General features: G+C 41.1%; 1 protein-coding gene across 1 annotated transcript; it reads right to left on the minus strand.

Moving 5' to 3' along the window:
- Nucleotides 1-36: 36 nt before the first annotated feature.
- Nucleotides 37-19,147, minus strand: yod1 (YOD1 deubiquitinase). Its single transcript, XM_056275038.1, has 4 exons — nucleotides 19,090-19,147; nucleotides 7,830-8,042; nucleotides 6,660-7,447; nucleotides 37-49 (listed from the first exon to the last, which is right to left on the minus strand). Exons 2-3 carry the CDS (start codon nucleotides 8,035-8,037, stop codon nucleotides 6,750-6,752), a joined length of 906 nt encoding a protein of 301 aa, XP_056131013.1. The 5' UTR covers nucleotides 8,038-8,042; nucleotides 19,090-19,147; the 3' UTR covers nucleotides 37-49; nucleotides 6,660-6,749.
- Between the last annotated feature and the right edge of the window lie 6,780 nt (nucleotides 19,148-25,927).

Below are 25,927 nucleotides of genomic sequence, written 5' to 3' on the forward strand. Positions count from 1 at the left end.
TTAGTGCCCAGTTAATCCAAGTTTAGTAGCACAGATCCTGTCGCACTCTCTATAAAGACAGTTAAATTAGGGACAGTCGGTTAGTCAACATTGCCTTTCAAGAGTTCTTATGTAAGCCATTTTATAAAACTTTAGGTTTCTCAGTCTTTTACACTGACTTTTCATAATATTATCTTGTCAACATAAACCTTTGCATGCATACCAGACTAGGAGAGTACATCTAGCAGTGAATGACGGGGTGTAATGGCCGTGTATTTCTCAGAGATATCCAACTAGTCCTTCAGCTGCATGTGACTCAGATTACAGCACATGCCACTCCTAATCTTCTTCAACAGGCTCAGTTTCAACACGAGTGGATGACAGCACAAATGATCGCCCTAAAGCTATATCAAGTTTAACTATGCTGTTTTACTGTAGCAGTCATGCATTTGATAGTAAAGAGAAATAGGGGATCATCAACATCAGGGAGCATCTAAAAAGATATTGACGGTCAAAGAGCTCAGAGGGTGCAGCCATACACCAACAGTTCCTGGGTTAGAGGTTTGAATTTCCTCTGGGATAAGATGTAAACTAGGTCTTTGGCACTGGGAGGAACTTTGTACCCAAGCCTCCACATAAGAGTGCATAGATTTGTGGCAACCATAGAGTGAACTGTGTAACTGTGCAAACATAATGACCAAACAAGTCAACTGGGGTATAAAAAGAAAGCAAGTTTGATTACTTCTAGACTCCACTCCTGTGTTAATCCCCATGACAACTGAACCAAACAAATGGCAGAGCAATGATGAACCTCTGGTCCGCTGGAGTAGTAGAAAATAGAGCTGGGAGTGTTAAGAATAGTCCACTCAACCACACTTGTTTTTTCTTTTCTTTTTTTACATTGTTTTAATTTATTCTAATGAAGGTATTGTATGTTTTTAGTTCTTTTTTTTAAACTCTGTGTTTGCATGTATTTAATTGCCTTGTGTGTTTTTATCTTGTGTTATAACCATTCATACTGCTGCACAACAAATTGCTCCTCTGGAGACAAAAAGTTCTACTACTACTACTACTACTACAAATGTAATGCTCTGTCTGATCCTTGTAAGAAATGCATATTTGGAAATGTTTCAGCACCTAAGCTGGATGGGTTGCTATATACGTATATAGGTTCAGAATGACACAAAAGCACCACTTTTGCTTTGTCGTGACATCCCCATCTCTGTGAAAACTTAAAGCTCCTGTCCCCAGGCAAATATGAAAAACTGTCCCCATCCATGGGGATACATGCAAGTCATTTGAGGTGTTAATTTGAATAGCCCAAACGCTCACGATCTGGACAGATTTCATGCAAATTGAAGGGGCAGCTGCAAGCCTAGAGACAACGCAAAAACAAGCTGAAACAACTGTACCGGTTGAGGGGGTATTTGGAGTCTTTAAACCTGCAGATTGATAGTAGCACAACAATCAGGTTACATGGGTCGCAGGTGTTGCTCTACATTTAATATGGTGTCAGGGTGCCCTGTTATTTCCTTTGGATAACAAGACCCCCAGACGAGTAAGAAAAGGTCGGACTTCATCGGGCTATAAAATGCTTTCTCATCATAAAAAGCTCATCTGATTTATTTTTTTTCCTTTGTGCAGTCCATCTAGCAACACAGCGGAAAACAAATATGCCACACTAACTGAAATCAGGATGAGCGCGTGGGGGGGGGGGGCAATAACTTTCATTTACCATCCATGACTGACATTTATGACTATGGGTCAAACTGACAGTCGACAAATTTGTTTTGACTATGTTCATAGAGGAGCAACCTCCGACTGCGGGTTTTATCATGAGCATGTGAGGTATGCAGCAAGTTGGACGGCCACATTCAGCCATCTAAACTGCACTCGGCAGGCCGATGCCCTTGAGAGTTTGCGAATCTGACGCGAATAATACGGCTATTTAAAGTGACCTAGCTACGTAGGCTGAAAACCATCCATGTAGCCATTCCATACACCTAACGGCATTTACACTTCATATAGGTAAGACAAAGTGAGTTCGAGCGTTGACAGGGTGGCAACTGTTAAAACTAAAGATAACTGAGAAATGCATCGATAGCTGACTTACCGTTAGACAAAAAATAAAAATAAATGAAAAAAATGAAAAAAATACAAAAACAAATCGCGGCTATCCAAATGCCGCTAAGTTCTTTGGCCACGAACCGGGTGACGTCGCAGGTGATAAAGGGACTTTGCGTCTTAAGCTTTCAGCCAATCAGAGCGGCGCATTTTTCATTAAGCCGCTGCGCCGTCCAGAGCCGTCTCTCTGTTTAGGCTTTCTAATGGGCGGCTCCGCAAACCACCGCCGGACAACCGCGTCGAGGCAACGACACAAGAGTCCGGATCCATCCCCCTCTGTTGTCCACTGCCGGACAAATGCGGAACAAGAGGGGTTTTAATCAACCTGTTAGTTGTACAATATCCGTGGTTCAACTCCCGCGCAACGAAGTCGGTCGTCATAAACTATCACTTCTCATTTTCTCTTGACTTCCATCATGGTTTAGTTCATCCATCGTTATGTTTGTTCTGAGGATGGTCGTTGTTACAGATGGTTCCTCAATCCTGTTAGGATGGGTTGATGTTCCTCAAAATAACACTTGGTCTTAATCCCACTTCACTGGCGCGGGGTCAGTCTAAGGGCACTAAGATTTATCCAAGAGTTGTTTTGTAAGAAAATGTAAATTAAAAGTGGAACAAAAATAACTATTACATCACACGGATTTGAGTCGAAATGATAAACAGAAGTGGCTGTGGGGGGGGGACACACCTAGCCAACACTTTGTTATATAATTTTTATTGTGATACCATATTGGAAAAAATCAAGTAAATCCAGTTATTTCGTAGTGCTTTGTGTGCAAAATTCATTGTTAGTGTCCTTGAAAACTTATGAGAACATGGGAAAAGTGATTGTGTGAAGGTCAACAGCAGCCCATATCTGATGATGTCCATGTGGCCTTTACAAGCCACCATCCCTCCGAATAGAGGGCATGCAGGGTGCAATGAAGCCACCAACAGTTGAACTTTTAAAATCAGTTAATTCATGGAAAAATCACTATCAAACTTTACTATTAAACCCATGGCATTAAGAACTCTGTCAGCAAAAAAAGTTAATAAAACACTATAAAAATGTTGGCCTTTCACATTTCAGCTCGTTTTCGATAGCAGATCCCAATCACTTCATCCGTTGTCAAACAGAAACAATTGATTTTAACCGATACTTATTGTGCTGTAATATTTAAATAACTGAAAAGTAGTTTTGCACTTATTTTCTTCCTTTGTTTAGGACAGGTCAAATTTGACTTGAACATTAAGGGCCAATATCTTGTTATGTGAACCTACCCTGTTTCAATTAGACAAGTGAGCAAGGAGAGGACAATAAAAATATTATAGAAATAAGCCCATTTCAAAACGATCTGCATGACCATATTCAATCCAACTGACCATCTTTGAGATCAAGTCTGCATGTACTTGAACAAGTGCATGATTATTACTTATAGGCAGTGCGTTATCAAAGGACTTAGCAATGAGATGATGGCTGACTCCAGTCCAAGATGTAACGGTATGCCCTCCCCTCAGAGTGGAAAGCATCAAACAATAACAGGCAGGCAGTTTCCCTCTGGAGACATGCACCACACCACAAACCAGTACAGGCAAATAACCATTTGCTCACAGTCCTCTAACAGTACATGTGGAGTAAGTCTCAAGATGAGAATATGAGCAAACAGAAAAAACCCCCAACAACTTCAAAAAAAAAATAGTTATGTAAATGTTAATGAACAAAGCACATTGTGTGAGGACAGTACCTGAACCGTGAACATGTTGAGTGAACAGGGTTTATCTCATAAAGCACTGATTACATTCTTTCAGTCTTTTATTCTCCAGATGTTTAAAAATGGGGCGTTAACTGGTACTTGTTGCACACCCTTCATCCTGGTTTCTGTTCAAAAACGATTTCAAAAAAGTTGATCAAACACAACTTGTCACACTTTGTTTTAAAAAAAAACCACACACACACACACACACACACACACACACACACACACACACACCCACACAGACGTGCGCGCGCGCACGCACAAACTCTACATGGCCAAAAGTATGTGGACACCTGAACATCACACCCATGTGTGCTTGTTGAACATCTGATTCCAAAACCATGGGCATCAAGATGAAGTTGGTCCCCTCTTTGCTGCTGTGACAGCCTCCACTCTTCTGGTAAGGCTTTCCACTAGATTTTGGAACATACCTGCAGGGATTTGCTCCCATTCAGCCACAAGAGCATCAGTGAGGTTGGGCACTGATGTTGGACAGAAGGCCTGGCTCACAGTCAGCATTTCAGTTCATCCCAAAGGTGTTGGATGGGGTCGAAGTCAGGGCTCTGTGTATGCCAGTCAAGCTCTTCCACAGCAAATCAGGCAAACTATGTCTTTATGGACCTCAATTTGTACATGGGGGCATTGTCCTGCTGAAACAAAAATGCCTTCCCCTAACTGTTACCTTAAAGCTGGAAGCACACAATTCTCTAGTAAGTCACTGTAGGTGAGATTAAGAGAGAATAAGATTTCCCTTCACTGGGACTAAAGGGCCCAGCCCATACCATGAACAACAGCCCCAGACCATTATTCCTCCTCCACCAAACTTTAGAGTTTGCACTATGCATTCAGGCAGGAAGCGTTCTCCTGACATTCGCCAAACCCAGATTGGTGAATGTCAATTCACCAATCTGGGTTTGGTGAATTGGCAGACTGCCAGATAGTGAAGCATGATTCATCATTCCAGAGAACGTGTTTCCACTGCTGCAGAGTCCAATGGCAGTGTGCTTTACACAACTCCAGCTGATGGTTGGCATTGTGCATCGTGATCTTACGCTTGTGTGCAGCTCGTCGGCCATGGAAACCCATTTCATGAAACTCCAGACGAAGAGTTCTTGTGCTGGCCTTGCTTCCAGAGGCAGTTTGGAACTTGGTAATGAGTGTTGCAACTGACAGATTATTTTTATGCACTTCCATCACTCGGCGGTCCTGTTCTGTGAGCTTGTGTGGCCTACCGCTTCACGGCTTAACTGATGTTGCTCCTAGACGTTTCCACTTCACAATAAGAAACTTACAATTGACTGGGGCAGATCTAGCAGGGTAGAAATTTTACCAACTGACTTGTTTGAAAGATGGCATCCTATGAAAGAGTCAAGGTTGAAAGTTGCTGAGCTCTTTGGTATGAACCGTTCTACTGCCAATGTTTGTCTATGGAGACTGCACAGCTGTATGACTGATTTTATGCATCTACCAGCAATGGATGTGGCTGAAATAGCCCAGTCCACTCATTAGAAGGGGTGTCCATAGTTTTGGCCATGTAGTGTGTGTATATATAGTACCAGTCAAACGTTTGGACACACCTGATTGAATGTTTTTCAAAATCTTGAATTCATTGGCTATTTCTGAATTTCCTCAACAAGTTCTTTCATTTAGTATGAGTAGGTGTGTGCCATATGTATGCACACATATGTGCATACATATGGCATGCTATATGTTGTAAAAATAAACTTTTAAAAACAAAAAAGTATTAAATGCAGCATGATGTCTGGAACACCCGAGCTTTAAAAATCATACTCCTGAAATGCTGTCATACCCGTGAAGAAAATAAAATAAAAATTAGTGTTTGTAGAATGTTTGTTTAAAGCACCATTATTTTGTGTAAAATTGTTGACCATAAAATAGCCCAACCAATAAACTACATTTTAACAAAAAACAATAGATTATTGTAACACTGAAGTAATTATGTTTACCCTTGTGAATCCTGCAAAGGGACTTTTTCAAATTCCATGCCAAGATCCCACACCACAATCTTAAGGATATTGTTGTGTAAAATCAAAAGGTTGTCACAAAAACAACAAAATGAGAAAGTAACTTGTCTGAAATAGTAACTAGTCCATGTTAGCATAATAACAGCCCGATTGTGCTAGACAATTCAGACTTCAGCAAAAAGGTAGCCAAAGCATTAGTTCTGGGTAGTAGTAGTAGCAGTAGTTGTAGTAGTAGTAGTAGAGATTCTGACATCCATCGCCCAAGAAGGAGAACAAACACATGCTACGTGAACAACAGGATGATTTTAAACAGTCATCCATGGTGTGCTGAGCTTAAGACAACGGCAGATCTGGGTCAAACTGCATAAATAGTGTAAATAATTCTTAGCATTTATCCTAACCCCTGTAGTATACCGAATAGGTTTTGATTTTCCACTAATGAAAATACAGTGAGTGCCAGAGGGTTCAGATAATCACAGGATAGAACTTGTAAAATCAATCACTTTTTTTGTGACCGAAAACTCAATAGGTACAATTTGGATTTTCCTGTTCTAAACTCCACTCATTCAGTACCCCCAACTGCTTAAAAGAAATAGAATACTTATACTCCTTGACCCAGGACTGAAGAACTGACCTGAAATCATTTCCCAACACCCTAGAATTATGGTTTAGTGAAGCCAGGGCATTGAAGTAGCTTTTTTTGTATTTTTTGGACATTGAGGACAGCAGTTAAGAGTAATACTGAACAGGTTAGTGGCTGAAGACGGCATCTGCAGTCTCTCTAAATGTTGTTGGAGAATGTGAGGTAGAGGATCATACAAGCAGACACACTTACAGACTGAGAGACCAACAGAGTTGCCAAATGTGAGGGTAAGGGGTGGTTGTGTGCAGAGCTGGGGATGGGGTGAAAGATAAAGGGGCGCATTCAAACTTCTCCAAAATTAGTGTGGCCTGTCTCCTTGGCATGCTCTCGTGCTTCTTTCTGTCCTACCAGGCCTGTCTGGCACACCATGCAGCGTAGTGCAAAGCGGTTAACGTCTGTAAACTGCCGCTTGCGCCTCGCCTCATCTGCCAACTCCAGTGCCTGGGCCAAGATCACGTCATCAGTGGTGGAAAAGATGGTTTGGGGTGGAGCATCGGAGCCAGACATCTCTTTCTGCAGTGGGTCATAGTGGATGCCGTCGTAAATCAGCAGTACACGTTTGTGGTAGCCAGCGTCCTCCCCAAAACGATCAACACGCACCGTCTGTGTGTCCACCACACAGATCTCGCACTGGTAGAACTTAGACAGGATGGACACCTCTATGGCTCCACCCCAGGTGTCATCACGCTTTATCCAAGAGCAGTACTCCTCGTTGGTCTTGCCCAGGACAGCCTCAGAGTATGCTGTGGGGTCACTAGACACAATCTGGGCAATGAGGCCTCGCATCTCGGGGGCACAAGCGGGGTCATACATGCCACCCTCCACCACATAGGACACGCTGGTAAAGAGGCAGGAGTTGTCAGCGGGAACCACACGTCTTGCCAGTGCCGGGGAGGCTTCCAGGTGTGGTGTCTTGGTCACAGTAGAGTTATCCTGAGGTTTTGGTTTGTTCTTCTCTTCCTCAACAATAAGTGTGTCTCCTGCAAAAAATAAATGCACATCTTGAGAATCCGATGACGATACAAAGTTCAGACTTACTTAAGCAATGCTGAGCAGGTAAGTATCTATCCTTGCGATCTTTACTATTGATACCAATAGAGCTATCAATCAATTAATCAATCAATCAAGTTGCATTTTATATACCACTTTTCTAACTGCAACAGCACTTATAATTGTAATTTCGAAATTCAACCTTGAGTTGTACTTTTTTAAAGTTTCTCAGTTAGGGTAGTTAATGTATTATGTCTAGATAAGAACATCATATATCAGAAATGAGACTATGTAACTACAAACGGTGTGAATTTGATCATACCATTTGCATTTTATTTACTCTTTTGCCAAAAGTAGAAGAAAACAGACTACCTGATTTGATTGGGTAGTCCTTGAGGTGAGCATCTCCATTTCGGAGGTCAAGACTGGAAGGAGGGTAACCAACCATGATTTTCTGCACATCACAGGGGATACCAGTCAACTCCTCCACCTTGTTTTTTAGCTCCCGCACACAGGACTGATGAGTCAAGCCCTGCATTATGTGGCTCCCATTTTTGGTCTTACAGCGAAGCCGCAACATCCTGCCTGGCAAGAAAGGTGTCAGAGATAGTGAATTAATTGAAAATGACAACAATGCAAGTCGGTGCTATGCACCTTAGTTTACCAACAGCATATCTAGTTACAAACGAAACAAGTAAGTCTTTGAATAGTGATGTTAAATGAGATTTTCTGGACATCTTTATTAACAGTTAATGTGAGGTTAACTTTGTGGAGACTGTAAAAACAGAATAAAATATTTTTCAAGGTAGTGAACAGTGAAATACTATGATATTGTGATAAATTCTGACTTCACCAGTCAAGAAAAGTCCTATCCCAGACTCAAGTGTTGGTTACGGAATAACCACCAATTTAAGATAAGACTAGTATAACACAGGGCTAAAGATTGGTTGGTACGACCTGATGTCCTTATATACTTGTGTTTGTTGTCACTATGTCCAAATACCTACAATATGAAATATGATGACATTTTGATAATAGTGATTGTGGTAAAAGGTGGCTGGTCAAAAGTAGCTTCTGATATGTTTTTTTCCCTCATCACTGGCATATGAAAAACAAATAGGCTGCTTGTAGGGCTGGGTGAACAGTTTTTAAATTTTTGGTGATCAACAGTTATGCATTCTATTTCAAATGGCTAAACAAAATGACTTATTTGCAAATCAGAATCATAATTTAGACTTAACAGGCTTTGTTAAATGAAATCAGATATGCAAACTTGGAAGTAAACGCATTGTTGTAATGCATAATGCCATAAAAAATGTTTACGAATAAAAATACAAACACATTTTCTGAGTTGTTCTGTAACTTGAGTGTACAATTTTGGGAGAGCTTACTGGGCAAAGAATTTACACCTTGGTAAATTACATTAGGGGTCAATGGTCTTCCAAGGAAAACAATCAGGATTTTCAACATAATCTTTAGTGTATACATACCGTGTAGGAGCCTAAATGCAGTTTATTGATAAAATATTAATATTTGACTAATTAGCATGCAATGATTTACAGTTCATATTAACAGTAATGCAATAAGTTGTTTGATTCCTTGCACTTATAGGTGTGTGAATAATTGTTGCTTCCTAGTAACTGCATGCACCTTTAATTGTCTTTTGATACTCTCGCGAGGAGAGGTGGAAAAGAACGTGGGGTGGAGTCAGGCAAGGAGAGAGTGGAGTCAACACAGATATTTTTTTTTCTGATGTGGATACGGATGAGGGGAGTTGTTAGAGCATCAAGATAAGGCGTCATTCTTTGGAAACCTACATTATTAGTAAAAAACAAAAAACAAAACTACCTCTGCATGGATTAATGGGATTTGGAACGACCTGACTCGAAATGGACTACGGAAGAAGGAAACTTTGCACGGACATCACGGTGGTTTTAGGGAAAGAAGAGAACAAACTAAATCGTATTGTAGCATATGGGGGGGGGGGCAGCCAGGTATCGCAGCAGCAGGGACGCGAACCCGTGTCTCCCGCACCATGGCTGACACGTTAGCCAGTCGACTAAAAGGTTTGACCCATTAGCCAAGGGCTAACGTGTCTACTTATCCATGCAGGTTACAGTATCTTTCCTTGCTTTGCCACAGAATGCTAATCGAAGCTAGCCTACGAGGACGACAGTGCAGCAAGTGAGGGTGCTGCGGTCTTACACATAACAAAAAGAAAGAAAAAAAAAAAAGAAAAAAAAAAGAGACGTTGTTCAGCTGAAGGAAGTAGTGGAACGCATTTTATGTGTGAAGCTCATTCTATGGTGCTTCGGCATTTTTACTAATTAAGTGTGGAAAATTTCGTTTGTCATGGATGAGCAAGACAGTGAAAAACTAGTCATCAGAGGTCATAAGTGCATCTAAACAAGCATCTAAGAGCAAAACCAGTGCTAAAATAGAAGTGCAAGAAAGAGGTTTTTTTTTTAAATGAGTGAATACAATAAGTGCTAAGAACAAGTAACAGGGTAGTAGTTCTTAAAGAGGTGAGTTTTCAACCTGCGCCGAAATATGGGCAGCGACTCCGCTGTCCTGACATCAGTGGGGAGTTCATTCCACCAGTGTGGGAGCAAGGACAGAAAAGAGCCGTGACCGGGTCGATCGGCAGCAAGGGCCTCTGAGTGACGGGGCAACCAGGCGTCCCGAGGCAGCAGAGCGAAGTGGTCAGGCGGGGGTGTAGGGCTTGACTATGGCCTTGAGATAGGAAGGAGCTGTTCTTTTCACTGCCCTGTAGGCTAGCACCAGAGTCTTAAACTGGATGCGAGCAGCTACTGGAAGCCAGTGTAGGGACATGAGGAGGGAAGTTGTATGGGAAAACTTAGGGCGGTTGAACACCAGACGAGCTGCAGCTTTCTGAACAAGCTCCAGAGGTCTGATGGCCGACGCCGGGGCGCCAGCAAGGAGGGAGTTGCTGTAGTCCAGCCGGGAGATGACCAGAGCCTGGATGAGCACCAGTGCCATCTCGTCGGTGAGGAATGGGCGAATCCTCCTGATGTTATAGAGGAGAAATCTGCAGGAGCGAGCAACCGATACAACGTTTTCAGCAAACGACAGTTGGTCATCCAGAATCACACTCAGATTCCTCACAGTCCGAGTTGGCATCACCACGGTGTTGTCAATGGTGATGGCCAGGTCTTGGTGTGGGCAACCTTTCTCCGGGAGCTTCAGGGGTTGTGTTGCCATCCACTCTGAGATGTCAGTCAAGCACGCATCAATGCGTGTCTCTACTTGTGTGTCAGAGGGAGGAAAGGACAAGATCAAGTGGGTGTCATCGGCATAAGAGTGGTAAGAGAAGTCATGCGAGCGAATAACAGAACCCAGGGATGTCGTGTACAGGGAGAAAAGGAGAGGACCCAGAACCGAACCCTGTGGAATACCTGTAGTCAGTGTGCGAGGCTCCGACACAGATCCCTTCCATGTCAGCTGGTAGAAGCGACCCGTCAGGTAGGTTGCAAACATTGAGAGTACAGAGCCTGTAACACTCAGCCCCTCGAGGGTAGAGAGGAGGATCTGGTGATTCACTGTGTCGAACGCAGCTGACAGGTCCAGGAGTATCAGGACAGAGGAGAGAGAGTTTGCTCTTGCAGAGTGCAGCGATTCTATCTCTGCAAGGAGGGCCGTCTCTGTCAGGTGACCCACCCTGAACCCAGACTGGTTGAGGTCCAGGAGGAAGCGGAAGCGTGTTGTCATCATTTTCTTCAGTCAGATTAAAGGCAGAGATGGAACACGCATAAATAAAGGCAAAGGCTGCAGCTTTAAGGGAGAAGTTAGCCATAAAAGAGGAAGAAACAGATTGGCATGCACAAAAAAAGATACAAGGAGACTCGAGAAAAACTGCGAGAGGCGGCATTTGAGGCCGAGCAAAAAAGAATAGAAGCTGCAATAAAGGCTAGGAAGGAGATGCATGCAATACAGACTGCTCTTGCTGAGTCAGATGCAAACATGGAAATTTTGCAAAAATATGAATACACACAAGCGGACATGAGCATCATTGAAGCTGATACACAGGTTGGCGAAACAAAGGTGAATACTTCCTTTCAACCACCACCACCACAGCATGCCTCACCCACACCTAATGTTAAAAACAACATTCAGCCAGTAATGCATCCAACAGCCTCACCTGCGCCGAACATGGAACTCAATGACGGACCAGTGTTTGATAGTCTATGCAAGGCCATCTCTCAGCAAGCCAACGTCACCGAGTACCTTGTGAAGTATCACAAAGCATCATTATTTCCTGATCTCACAAGTCCAACATTTGAGGGTGATCCGCTTGAATATAAATTCTTTATCAGATCTATTGAACATGGAATTGAAGGCCACACTAGTGACAATCGTGATCGCCTACAATTTTTGGTGCAATACACAAGTGGACAACCGCATGAATTGGTTAAGAGCTGCATCCACATAGAACCTTCAGCAGGTTATGTTAAAGCAAAACAAATGCTAAAAGACTTTTTTGGCGATGACTAGAGGATAGCAGAAGCCTACATAAAGGAGGCTTTGGACTGGCAGACAATCAAGCCAGAAGATGTTGCTGCGCTATACTGTCCTTCGCATTATTCCTCACAGGCTGCTCCGACACAATGACAGATATTAGCTACATGGAAGACCTAGACAACACAGCTAACATAAAGGCACTAGCTAACAAGCTGCCATACAAACTCAAAGAAACTTGGAGAAAGTCTGCCTGTGACTTGCAAGAAAAAAAACAAAGAAAAGAATTAAAGACTTTGTCGACTTTGTCAACAAGCAAGTTAGGTATATATTACACCCACTCTATGGAAACATAAAAGAAACCGCCACAAGCATGAGAGACACAGTATTTTTTTATACATTCATTTCTGATTTTTCCCCTTTAGTGGCCAATCGATCCCTATTTTAGTTTAAACACCCACCCTCGTACTGCATGCGTTCGCCAACTGCATCTCTCCAGCCGGCAGTCTCGAAGGAGACGCCTCACCACTTCCGTGACAAGGCAAATCCAGGCAGAACCACTGCTTTTTCCGACACACACAGAGACGCATTCATGTGACGAACACAAGCCGACTCTGCTCCCCTCCCGAAGACAGCGTTGCCGATTATTGATGCTTCATCGAGTCTGGCCATAGTCAGATCTGATGAGACCGGGGCACGAACCCCGGTCCCCAGTGGGCAACTGCATTGACACAAAGCCGATGCTTAGCCTGCTACACCATCGCGGACGAGAGACCCAGTCTGCAGAAACCAAAACCACAATATGCAGAGACACTCAAACCAAAGAAAGTATTCACAACAGCCATTGTACCCCCCAAGAACCAAAAACAAAGTCAAGACAGAAAATGACAAACAAGCAACACCAAAAACAAACTGTCTCTGGACGCAAACAGCAAGCCTTGTGTTTATTGCAAAGGAGAGCAAGACAGCCTCACAATCTGCAGAAAACTCAAGAGCAAGCCACACAAAGGAAAGATTCTTGAGAAGCAAAGGTCTGTGTTTTGCATGTTTGAAACACGGTCACACGAGTAGCAGCTGCAAAGAGAAAGTTCAGTGTCAAGAATGCTTTCGTCTGCATGCCACACTGCTGCACATGAACACTAAAGACTCGAGAGAAGAAACAGCAAAAGAAAGTTATGAACAACAATCCATATCAAGTGCCCTTGTACAAATGACAGAAACTTTTGGCGTCACTGGGACGGTAAGGAAGATTGTGCTCTTTCAGTCATTCCAGTGCGTGTCAAGGCACAAAAGAGAACCAAGGTAGTGACAACATATGCATTTTTGGACCTAGGTAGCTCAGGTACTTTCGCTACAGTCACTGATAAACAAACTTAGTGTGAATGGACGCAATACAAGCATTGTGTTGTGAACAATGGGAATTGAATCAGTCATGAACACTTGCATTGTGACTGGACTGGAAATCAGTAGCCTGGATGGAAACCAGTTTATCAAACTTTCAGAGGTGTTTTCACAGAAAACCATTCCTGTAACCAAAGATAATATTACCCACCAAGAGGATGTTAACAGTTGGCCTCACTTAAAGGAGGTGAAACTTCCCACTATCCAAGCAATGGTTGGATTACTTACAGGAGCAAATGTTCCCAAGGCCATGGAGCCACTACAAGTGGTCAGCAGCATGGATGGCGGACCATATGCCGTCAGAACAATATTAGGTTGGATGATAAATGGACCACTCAGAGGTGGAAGCGATATAATGGAGACAAACAAATTGACAGAAGTCACTGCAAATCGAATCTCAGTAGCCAAGTTAGAAGAGCTCTGGCAACTGCAGTTCAAGCAGGACTTTCCGGATGCTGGACAAAACGAGGACATCGAAATGTCCAAGGATGATCATCAGTTTATTAACATGGTGTCCCAATTCTCAAAACTTTAGGATGGTCATTACAGTGTTTGCCTTCCGGTGAGCGACAAGTCATTGTGTATGTCAAATAACAGCTCAGTCGCCGAGCAACGTGCGCTGAACCTACAGAGAGGATTCTCTAGAGATGTCAAGTTTTATACAGAATATGTTGCATTCATGGATGACATCATCAAAAAAGGCTACGCAGTGAAGCTTGACAGTACTGAACATGAGCCAACTGAGGGGTGAACATGGTATCTGCCTCACCATGGACTCAGACATCCAGTCAAGCAAAAACTGCGTGTTGTCTTTGACTGCAGAGCAAGCTTTTGAGGAACATCACCTAACCAACCGCTCCTGCAAAGACCAGACCTAACAAACTCGCTAGTGGGGGTCCTCATGAGGTTCCGACAAGAGACCATGGTGGTTATGGCTGATGTGTAGGCCATGTTCCATCAGGTCAGAGTCAGTAATGAAGATATGGATCTCTTCAGGTTTCTATGAGCAGGAGCTTGTTGAACACAAGCTGTTGGTCCACATCTTCAGGACAACATAACCGCCAAGTGTTGCAAACTTTGCACTTCAGAAATGTGCAACAGACTTTGAGGTTGAATGTGGTCAAGAAGCTTCCAAAAACAGTCAAAAGGAATTTTTATGTAGATGACCGTCTTAAGTCAACTACTGATGAAGACACAGCAATTGCCCTTTGCACTGACTTGAGGAGCATGTTGGCAAAAGGTGGATTTCAACAAACAAAATGGTTGAGCAACAGCCGGAAGTTGCTCATCTCAATTCCCGACTAGGAAAGAGCACAAGGGTATCAAGATCTGGACATGGATGAAGACAACGTGCTGATGGAGAGAGCATTGGGAATCCAGTGGTGTGCTGAATCAGATCAGTTCAAGTTTAAGATCAACCTCAAAGATAGACCAAACACCAGGAGAGGCCTGCTTTCCCTTGTCAGTTCCATCTATGACCCGTTGGGCTTTCTCGGTCCAGTAGTGCTGCCCGCTAAAAGAATCCTGCAAGATTTATGCCGGCAGAAATATAGTTGGGATGAAGATCTACCAGACAAAGTCATAAACAGCAGGCCCATTAAAAAGGCATCTTCAGACCCCAATGATTTAGAGGCCTTAATGCCCAACCACCTGGTGTTACTCAAGGTCAAACCTGAGCTACCACCAGGAATATTCAACAAGGATGGCCAGTACGCTAACCGCAGATGGAGGCAAGTCCAGTACCTCACGGACATCTTCTGGAAACCATGGTGCAAAGAATACATCCTGCAGCTCCAAGAACGTCAACTATGTTCCAGCCTGGAAGAAACTTCCGTGTCGGTGATATGATGCTGATTGTGGATGACACATCACCCAGAAATTCATGACCACTTGGAAGAATTGTGAAGACTTTCCCTGACAAGAAAGGCCTTGTTCACCAAGTGAAAGTTCAGACCAAGACTAATGAACTTTGTCGCCCAGTAACGAAGCTATGTCTTCTTCAAGAACCTGAGGATAATTGATGAGCTGTTCTGAAGCCAAGTCCTCATTTGGGACGTGGTGAAGAAAGAGAAGATTTCTTTAGATAGTTGAACCTAAGTAACTTAGCACGTAGGCTCCTTTAAGTTAAAACAAATTTTGAGTAATTGTTTCAAGGACATTGATAACAATTAAGGGCCCGTAATGTAGGAGCCTAAATGCAGTTTATTGATAAAATATATTTATTTGACTAATTAGCATGCAATAATTTACAGTTCATATTTACAGTAATACAATAAGTTAATTGTTTGATTCCTTGCACTTAAAAGGTGTGTGAATAATTGTTGCTTCCTAGTAACAGCATGCACCTTTAATTGTCTTTTGATACTCTCGCGAGGAGAGTTGGAGAAGAAAGGGGGTGGAGTCAGGCAAGGAGAGTAGAGCCACACAGTTTTTTTTACCTCTCGGGCTCCTGTTCTTATTAACCTTTTTTGCTAATGGACAATCGTTCTGTACCAAAAATATCTTGTGTTGAAGTAAACAGTTAAACTTTACAGGGTGGTCCTGTGTATATAATTTTTTTTGTTTATTTCTGATGTGGATACGGATGATGGGAGTCGTTAGAGCGTTAGGTTAAGGCATCATTCTTTGGTCACCTACATACAGTATATGCTGTAGAACAGTCCACTAGCAGCCATATATATTACTGAGCAGTCTTCTGTGTGTCTCTGAAATGCCAGTGAAATTGTCCGTCAGTTATATCACTAGCGGACAAACTATGAATGTGAAACTTGCTTTCCAGTTTGCTGAAAGGCTGCATTGTGTTATTTGCATTTTCTTGACAAGCTACTTTCTGACACATATACACACACACAAAAACAAAAAATTCTAACAGTACATTTTAAAACACATTTCATTCGTATTCATGCGAGTATGTTGATAAATACCAGCCCCTTATAATGGAAAAGCATGTTCATGGCAAAACTGATTATCATAAAATAAGGTCCATAAATCGCAAAATAAGGGATATATGTTTAAAGCACTAAACCCAACGGAGGAGCGGTATGATGGCCAAAACACAGGAAGATGAGAACGTTTTGGCCATAGTTTTATGTTAAATTGAATAATGCAGTGATACTCAACATGAAGCTCTAATAAGCAAGCGTGCAAGTTATGGCACTGATGGTATAAGGCACAGTAAGCAAGGTTAAGAAGCGCTGCGTCACTGCAATTTCCCCCCTTTAGGTCTTAGGAAAAATGATATACTCTGAGACAAAGCCTATTTATGGCATTCAGCATATTAAGGTTTCCTTAGAGAACACACAAGAGGCCAAGAATCTAAATACTGAAAGAACTTGGGAAGCACACAGGAATGGTGAAGGTTTAAATTGGTCATATGGGCTCTGAAGTGTCACATATCATCACAGAAGATGCTACAGAGAAGGGAACCAATTCGGTGAGGTCAGCTGTTGTGAACCGCAGATATGGGGCACCTTTGCCTTTATCAAAGCCTAACATTTTGTCAACACTAAATATAATTTGGCTCTAAGCGTTACACTCTTATTTTATTTTTTCTTTACCCCCCCTTTTTTTCCGCCCCAATTGTATCCAGCCAGTTAACCCCACTCTTCCTGAGCCTTTCCGGTCGCTGCTCCACCCCCTCTGCCAATCCGGGGAGGGCTGCAGACTACCACGTCTCCTCCGATACATGTGGAGTCGCCAGCCGCTTTTCACCTGACAGTGATGAGTTTCGCAGGGGGAAGTGGCGCGTGGGAGGATCATGCTATTCCCCCCTCCCCCCGAACAGGCTCCCCGACCGACCAGAGGAGGCGCTAGTGCAGTGACCACACTTATTTTCAAAAGTCAAAATCTCAACTTTTTAAAATTGTTGATCCGTTAATTCCATGAATGTATTGAAACACTGGATAATGTACAGAATATGGCGGCCAATTCATTCCGATGACAGCTGCGCATACGACTGGCAGTTTGGGACAAACTGCTTGTGTGTCCCATGGTGTTGCCAAGGGACCCAAAGAATTTTTTGCAAGTAAAAACCATCTGATATTTTAATTAGGTGTCACCTGTTAACATTATGTCAGCGGATTATTGGTGGGTTGAGGGAAAGACAAACAATAAAAATGAAAAGCCAGCCAGAATAACAATGTCCAAGTATATACAGGCTGCTTTATAAACAATTGAAGTCGAAGTATCTATGAGTCTAGTTTGCATGAGCGCACAAATGGCATGCATTATATTCACATTCACCATAAAAAGTGACTCGATGATTTAAAACTTGACCATTCAAAGAGTTGCCTTTGCACTTGTGCCATGTCCAGAAGTTTTCCACGCAAATTTTCCAAGCCTTACTTTTCAAATGTATCTCTAAGGGAAAGCGTTTATAAGTCTCATGGCGTCCCGTGACTTGCAGTTTCGAATATGGCCATGGAGTCCATACCAGTTGTATGCACCATGGCCGTTTCTGAGGGCCTGATTAATTCAGGTATGCAATAACAGCGGTCAATTTTGAGGAAATGCCTAATTGTACATGGGGCAAAGTTCATTTTGAGGCCGTCCCACACAAAACTAAATTAAACCACCAGAGTAAAGGTTTCATTCTTTTATTTTACTTCACATGTAAAACAGGACAATTTATTACTTGATCAATAACCATCATCAACCGAAGACTAACTAGATTTAAATGTTTCCACAGCTAGGGTAAAACGTTCACGTCCTTAGGAGCTCTCGCAAAATGCAAACATTCAATAACGAATCTGACTCTGAAACTTTCGTAAATAACCCCCTTCGGTACGAATAATTTTCAAAAACGTCTCCAGCTATACATGTACCGACTGCTGTTAAGTCGGTAACGACGCCTTAATTAGAAATTAATTATGTTTGTACTCAGGGTATTGAGAAATTAATTAATAGTACATTTAAATAACAGGGCCACCTCCGGGTGCTTTGGGCTAAACACAGGATTATGTCAAGTATGGTTATTGGATCACTGATGCTAAACGTATATGAGCCTTGTTTAATTTTAAGGCCGTGCCATTCACAGCTATTCCTCCAACTACACATTTATCAATTAGCATTAAGCTACTAGTTTGTTAGACTCTACATGTTAACGTTACTTAGCCAACGGTTAGTTTGTTATGCCATAGCAATATGAAATGACAGGTATCCCAAAATAATAATTTTAGAAGGTTATAAACTGACTTTGCATACTGTTGGTACTCCGTTAGGTTACACAAAATAAACTGATGATCACACCAGTAACTGTAAGAGCTGACAACTAACATGCTTCTTTGTTCTTTCAGCAAGCCGGTTGACATTAACGCCTTAGCAATTAGCTGCTATGCTAGGCTAAGTCAGCCCTTAATGAACGTCTTACTGACAGCTTTTTCAACAGCTTCCGCTGAGAATACACGTTAATTAGTAAACAACCAACGTATGGAACTGTCTCGCCCGAATCGATAAAACGAGTACATAAGATAACCTAACTAGTGGGTAGTGTTGGGTGTAACGTTTACTAACTCCCGTATACGAGCATACGTTAGATGCTAATCTGCTCAGCCACAAAGTTAACCAGCGTCAGTTTGCTAAACCTTACTGCTAACTTTAGCTTGCCATCTGTGCCTGAGTCTAAGCTTTACTGGAGAAAACACGTTTGCAGGCTTGGCCATTTTTTATTCTATAAAATATGTATTAGTGAAGCACCTCCATACTTTGCTATTAATTTGCCCGTGTGTCTATGAAGTATCTTTTTTTAACCTCTTACCTGGTAATAATAGCGGCCCCTACCTCAAACAATGACCGTCCAATGACGGGCTTTTTCTTCTTCCTCGTCTCTCTCTCTCTCTCTCTCTCTCTCTCTCTCTCTCTCTCTCTCTCTCTCTCTCTCTCTCTCTCTCTCTCTCTCTCTCTCTCTCTCTCTCTCTCTCTCTCTCTCTCTCTCTCTCTCTCTCTCTCTCTCTCTCTCTCTCTCTCTCTCTCTCTCTCTCTCTCTCTCTCTCTCTCTCTCTCTCTCTCTCTCTCTCTCTCTCTCTCTCTCTCTCTCTCTCTCTCTCTCTCTCTCTCTCTCTCTCTCTCTCTCTCTCTCTCTCTCTCTCTCTCTCTCTCTCTCTCTTTGTTTTGTTTAGGTTCACTGGCAGTTGGCAAACAACGATTGATTTGGTGCATTACCGCCACCAACTGGAATGGAGAGTGGATCAGATTGTATATTTACTTAAAAACAACCTCATATCTTCTCAATTAAACTAGTTATTCTACAGGTTTCTGGGAGAGACTAAAAGTCTCTCAGCAGCTGCTGCACACCTCCAGAAACTCGTACAACACCCAGAAATGTCCTTGCTGCATCTACAATTATGTCAATTCGCTCAGATTTCTTCATACTCCAGCAGTACAGTTAATTACAATTGCCAAAAAGGTCAACAAAATTCACCTGGTCCTTACAAAAACAAAAATCAGCATGCTTTTGGAATGACTTGTCCTCCTTATCTTCTTGTCTCACATCATTCTCGTTGTTTCTCTATTCTTTTAGCAGCTTCAGCATACAACAATCCCTTTCCTGCCCTCATCTTATTCACTTTCTCTTCCTTAATTCTTTTTTGGACACCGTGCTGACCCCATATTATGAGTTCCCTTGCAGTGCAGGCACTTTGCTTATGCTTTCTCCACTTTACAATTTTCCACACTGTAGTTGTCCTCCCCACAGCTTCTGAATCCTCTACATACTGAAGCAACATGCCCATATTCTTGACAACAGTGACGGACTGTGGTGTTTAGGATGTCTAGGACATTAACATGTTTGCATAATGATAGCATTTGCAGCTTTGATGCCCAATACGTCTGTTTTTTCACTCCTCTTCCACAGCAAATGAGTTTAATGGGTGTGAGTTTTTGGTGTGCAATCATCCAAAGTCACAACGATTACGTACTTTTTACCCTCTTTTCCACATCTCATTTTATCCTACTGAAACAGTAGCCTGATAATTGATCAACAGGCACCATGACCTTCTTGAGTTTTTAATGTTAAGAATGTTCTAATCCAATTAGTAGCAATGAAAAATATTTCATTTCTGTGAATGTATGTGGTTCATTTAATGAGAAAAGTTTAAGAATCCACTCCATCTGAATACCACACACTTAATTGTTGTCCTCAGTTTTTCACAATCAAAGATTAAACAAATTGACATTAGAAGACACAGGTAACCTTAAAGCAAGACTATCGACAAACTTAGTGTAACACATTCAAATAAGCAGCAGCAAAATGTCTTGTGTAAACAGTGTATTTACAAGTGGGAAAATTAACTAGCCTACACTTCAAGCCGATACATGGTGCTTTTCTGTTTTCATCAATATGACATATTTGCCAATATGCTTAAATGAAAGCAGAGGTGTTATGGCGATTATTTAATTCCACTCTGACATTAAATGAGGATCATAAGTGCATTTTTGCAAAAATGCATTTATTTTGCATAATGCCAAAACATTTCTAAGTCCCAGAAAAAAAATGTTATATAGGTGAAAAAAATCAAAGATGCTCAGAATCACCTGAAATGCCGAGAAAAGTGGTTTTTAGCCATTTTTAGAAAAATGCATATTTTGCATATTTATGCATACGTATGCATAATTTTAATTTTCTGGAATTTTCCCCTTACTCTCTGGAACAATACCTACCACCTCCAAAAAGAATTAGGATCATAAGTGCTTTAGTTTTCGATCCCGCTATCTACACTAACTAACACACACACACACACACACACACACACACACACACACACACACACACACACACACACACACACACACACACACACACACACACACACACACGCATTCCGAAAATATATGAGTAGACTAGAAGAACCCCGCTACAATGTAGCGGTTTGGTTATCCACCGTCTAACTCTCCCTCCTCTTCACCCTGCCAGCTAACCGTCTTCCCCCTGCCCCTAAACCCCCCCCCCACCCCAACTCCCTCCCCCCAAATGCTCAGAATCATCTGTAATGCCGAGAAGAGTGGCCCTCCCCCACTCCAACTCCCTCCCCCCAAATGCTCAGAATCATCTGAAATGCCGAGAAAAATGGTTTTTAGCCATTTTTAGAAAATGCATATTTTGCATAGTTATGCATAATTATTATAATTATTTTAATTTTCTGCTATTTTTCTGGTCCTCTCTGAAACAGTACCTACCACCTCCAAAAAAAATTAGGATCAAAAGTGCATTTTTGCAAAAATGCATATTTTGCATAATGCCAAATCATTTAAGTCCCAGAATTTTTTTTATATAGGTGAAAAAATCAAAGATGCTCAAAATCATCTGAAATGCCGAGAAAAGTGGTTTTTAGCCATTTTTAGAAAATGCATATTTAGCATATTTATGCACAATTATAATTTTCTGGGATTTTTCCCTTACTTTCTGAGACAATACCCACCACCTCCAAAAAGAATTAGGATGATAAGTGCTTTAGTTTTCGGTCCCGCTAGCTACACTAACTAACACACACACACACACACACTAACACCACACACACACACATTATGAAAATATATGAGTAGATTGCAATTGACTTTGATATTTTTGCTTTAATATACCTTAAATGTGGCTTCCAACATAATTTATTGTCAATTTTAACTCCAAGAAATTTGTTTTCTGACACTCTTTCGATTTCTACATAATTCATCATGAGCTTCTTGTTTGAGTTTGTTGACTGATTCCCAAATATCATAAATTTTGTTTTGCTTAAATTTAGTGTTAGTTTATTTGAATCAAACCAACTGTTTAATTTCTTCAATTCAATTCCTACTATTACCAAAAGTTGTTCCAAGTTGTCTCCACTGCAAAGTAAGTTTGTGTCAGCTACAAATAAAATTATTTTTAGTGTTTTGGGAACCTCACATATATTATTAATGTAACAATGGCATCAACATTGAGCCTCGAGGAACCCCACACTTGACTTCATTAATTATGTTTTATAATTATTAATTTGTACATATTGGTACTATTCTTTAGGTAACTGGATAGCCAAGAAAGAGCTACTCATTTGATGCTATATATTTTGTAGTTTATTAATAATAAATCGTGGTCAACATATCAAATGTTATTTTTTTGTTTTTTTTTTAGATCTAAGAATACTCCTACAGTGTATTCTTTATTTTCTATAGAAGTTATCGCGTCCACGAGTTCAATGAGTGCAAATGATATAGTCCTATTAGTTCTAAATCCATATTGTTGTTCACACAGTACATTATGTTTTGTGATAAAGTCGTCCAACCTTGAATAGAATATTTTTTTCCCAGTATTTTAGAGAATTGTAAGAACAAAGAAAAAGGTCTGTAATTTGAGAGTGTGTGCCTATCTCCAGCCTTGTATATGGGTATGACTTTAGTCATTTTCATTTTACATGGAAAAACACCAGTTTTCAGAGATTGATTGCATATATATGAAAGAGGTTTCACCACACACTCAATAATATCAGGAATCCGGAATCAGGAACAATTTATTGTCATTTCTTTCATGTACTTGCGTACACAAAAGAAAAAAAATCGTTTCACCCAGCTCATAGCAGTGCGACACACATCCAAAACTTCCAAAAACGACATCACCAAAAACATACAAAAACAGAGAGAACAAAGCAAAAAAAAAAAAAAAAAAAGCAGCACACAAACAGTTAACAACACAGCCCACTCAGTGCAACAAAGTCCAAAAAAAAAAAAATCACTGTCCAGAGAGCGAACACCAGCCAGGATGATAGCCAGGATATATTTACGTAACTAGTGACATTTCAATACCATTGCAGTCAGTTGACTTCTTACTCTTAAATCTTTTGACAATGTCAATAATTTCTTTTTCATCTGTTCCCTTTATAAAAAAAGATTCTTTTAGCTGTACATCTTTACTTGCCACATCATTTCTACAGCCAGTGCTTGCAATCTCCCCAGCCAAACCAGGACCAACACCAAAAAATCAATATATAAATAAAAAATATAATTGAATTAATTAACAATTAAGTCCATATCATTGATAGTTTTATTATTTTTGGTTAGAAAGTAATTTGGGTATCCAGTTTTCCCCTTTTTATTTTTAATAATATCATTCAATACCTCCCATGTATTTTTTATGTTGATTTTATTGTCCTCTAGTAATTTGCTGCAGTGATCCCTTCTGCTGATTCTCGTAATTTTTGTCAGTTTGTATTTATGTCTTATATGTGTGTTCTGATTCTTTTGTTCACTTCTTTAAAAAGTCTTTATATAATACATTCTTCTTCTTACATGAATTTAATAATCCCTTAGTTAACCATGGCTTTTCGGCAATTTTCTGTTTTACTACTTTCTTAACTAGAGGACAGTTTTTTATTTTATTTTATAAAGAGCCATTGTTATGGCAAAAATGTGTCATACGCTTTATCTACATCTTCCACATACACTTCATTCCAGTCTTGTACCATCAAATCATATTCAACAGAATTAAATGTCCCTTCTGTTCTTTGTCTAATTATTTTGTATGTTGTAACGTCCTTATTTGCCCATGTACAGCTCTGAATGACTTGCAAACACTGGCAGATGGTCACTTGTGTCATTTATTATTAGCCTACTTATTTCTTTCCTATCAGTTACATTAGTGAATATATTATCAATTAGTGTAGCACTGTGAGTTGTTATTCTGGTTGGGCGTGTGATTGAGGGATACAGGCTCATACTGTACATTGAATTAATGAATTCTGTAGTGGTATTGTGTTCAAGTGGGTTTAACAAATCAATATTGAAGTCCCCACAAACAAAAACCATTTTCTTATTATTTATGTTCTCATACATCTCCAATAACTTTTCTCTAAATGTATCAATACATGATCCTGGAGTTCTGTATGTTTTTTGATTTCTCTAGTTCTATTTCTACAGTAATACATTCCATGATATTGTCTACTACTTGTGACATACTACTGACAGATTTACTATTATAGTTTTTGTCAATGTATAAAGCAACTCCTCCACACTTTTTTGGTTCCTATTCATAGATTACATCTCATATCCCTCAATGTCGACCATGGCAGTTTATTCCTCATGAAGCCAAGTCTCAGAGATTGCTATTGCAGTGAATTGGTTCTTCGGCTGTCTTAAACAGTGTTGGATCTTTGAAAGGTTTGAATGCAGGCTCCTACTATGGAAATGTATAATTTATATTACCCCATTCATTTTTAAATTTCTGTTAAACTGTTCCTCAGTATACTATTCACAATGGCTGTGTGCGTTGATGTAGAAATTGTTCTCAGGATCAATGTCATTCTCCGTATCACGTCTTTTATGTTCAGTGAATTCAAAGGTTTTCAGTCCAACTATTTCATATTCTGAGATCAGTAATTGTTGACTAATATCTCCAGTTGGAGATGAATGACATGTGTCAAGGAGGCTTGTCATGGATTGTAATTGTCATGGGTGTCAGAATTATTACCTTTGCTGTTCTCCATGGGTTGTCATCTCTGATACTTGTCCAGCTCTTCAATGTCCTTGATGGCCTGCACTTTAGCTTCCTCTGGACATCCATTCAGTTTTATGAATACTTTACAGTTTGTCTTGGCTTTATCTGGAACTGATGCTCTAGAAACTGATTTGAGGTTGCTAACCAGTTTCTAAGAGGAAACATCAGCAGTGATGATAACTGGACCATCTCCCGGATTCTCCGCACCTACCACACTGCTTTGGAGGCATGCCAAGTGTTGCTATGGCTTTCAAACATACACTCACTCACTTTTGGCGCATCAACCACCATGTGTGAAAACTTGTTCTCAGCGTTGAAAAACGTCTTTACAGACCGGAAGGCGCACTTAGAACAGTTGTCTTTTGAAACGGACTTGATCAAGATTTCGCAATGAGGGGAAGATGATGCCATGCAGAGATGTCATGTCATGTCCACTTGCAGCGGAATCGCCGCCTTCAACTCTACTAGTCGGTGAGTTCAATATTCTCTACTACTACTTTCAGCTGCTCCCGTTAGGGGTCGCCACAGCGGATCATCCGTTTCCATTTCTTCCTGTCTTCTGCATCTTCCTCTGTCACACCAGCCACCTGCATGTCTTCCCTCACCACATCCATAAACCTACTCTTTGGCCTTCCTCTTTTTCCTCTTTCCTGGCAGCTCCATATTCAGCATCCTTCTCCCAATATACCCAGCATCTCTCCTCTACACATGTCCAAACCATCTCAATCTTGTCTCTCTTGCTTTGTCTCCAAACCGTCCAACCTGAGCTGTCCCTCTAATATAATCATTCCTAACCCTGTCCTTCTTCATCACTCCCAGTGAAAATCTTAGCATCTTCAACTCTGCCACCTCCAGCTTCACCTCCTATCTTTTCGTCATTGCCAGTCTCCAAACCATATTCTATTCTATTTAGCAAAAGTATTATGGACGGTATCTGCTGTGCCATTTAAAGTTGTGCGGCTGGCTGCCACGCCACCCTATTTATGAGTGAGTTAAGCAAAAATGCGCGTGAGAGATATCGCCGTAGTGGATGTGGACTGATGGCTATAGGGCCTACCTTTTCTGTATGGGAAGTGGTTGTACTAAGATGCATAAGCTTGGAACAAATTGCTATGTTTTGTGCCAATTAGATAGC

This window comes from Lampris incognitus, chromosome 2 (genome assembly GCF_029633865.1).
Source record: "Lampris incognitus isolate fLamInc1 chromosome 2, fLamInc1.hap2, whole genome shotgun sequence".
Lineage (NCBI taxonomy): Eukaryota > Metazoa > Chordata > Actinopteri > Lampriformes > Lampridae > Lampris > Lampris incognitus.

Coding starts and splice junctions, on each gene's coding strand:
- yod1 (XM_056275038.1), bottom strand. CDS start 8,037: ATGTTGCGGCTTCGCTGTAAGACCAAAAATGGGAGCCACATAATGCAG. Junction 7,448..7,829: donor GGACTACCCAATCAAATCAG/GTAGTCTGTTTT, acceptor TATTTTTTGCAG/GAGACACACTTATTGTTGAG.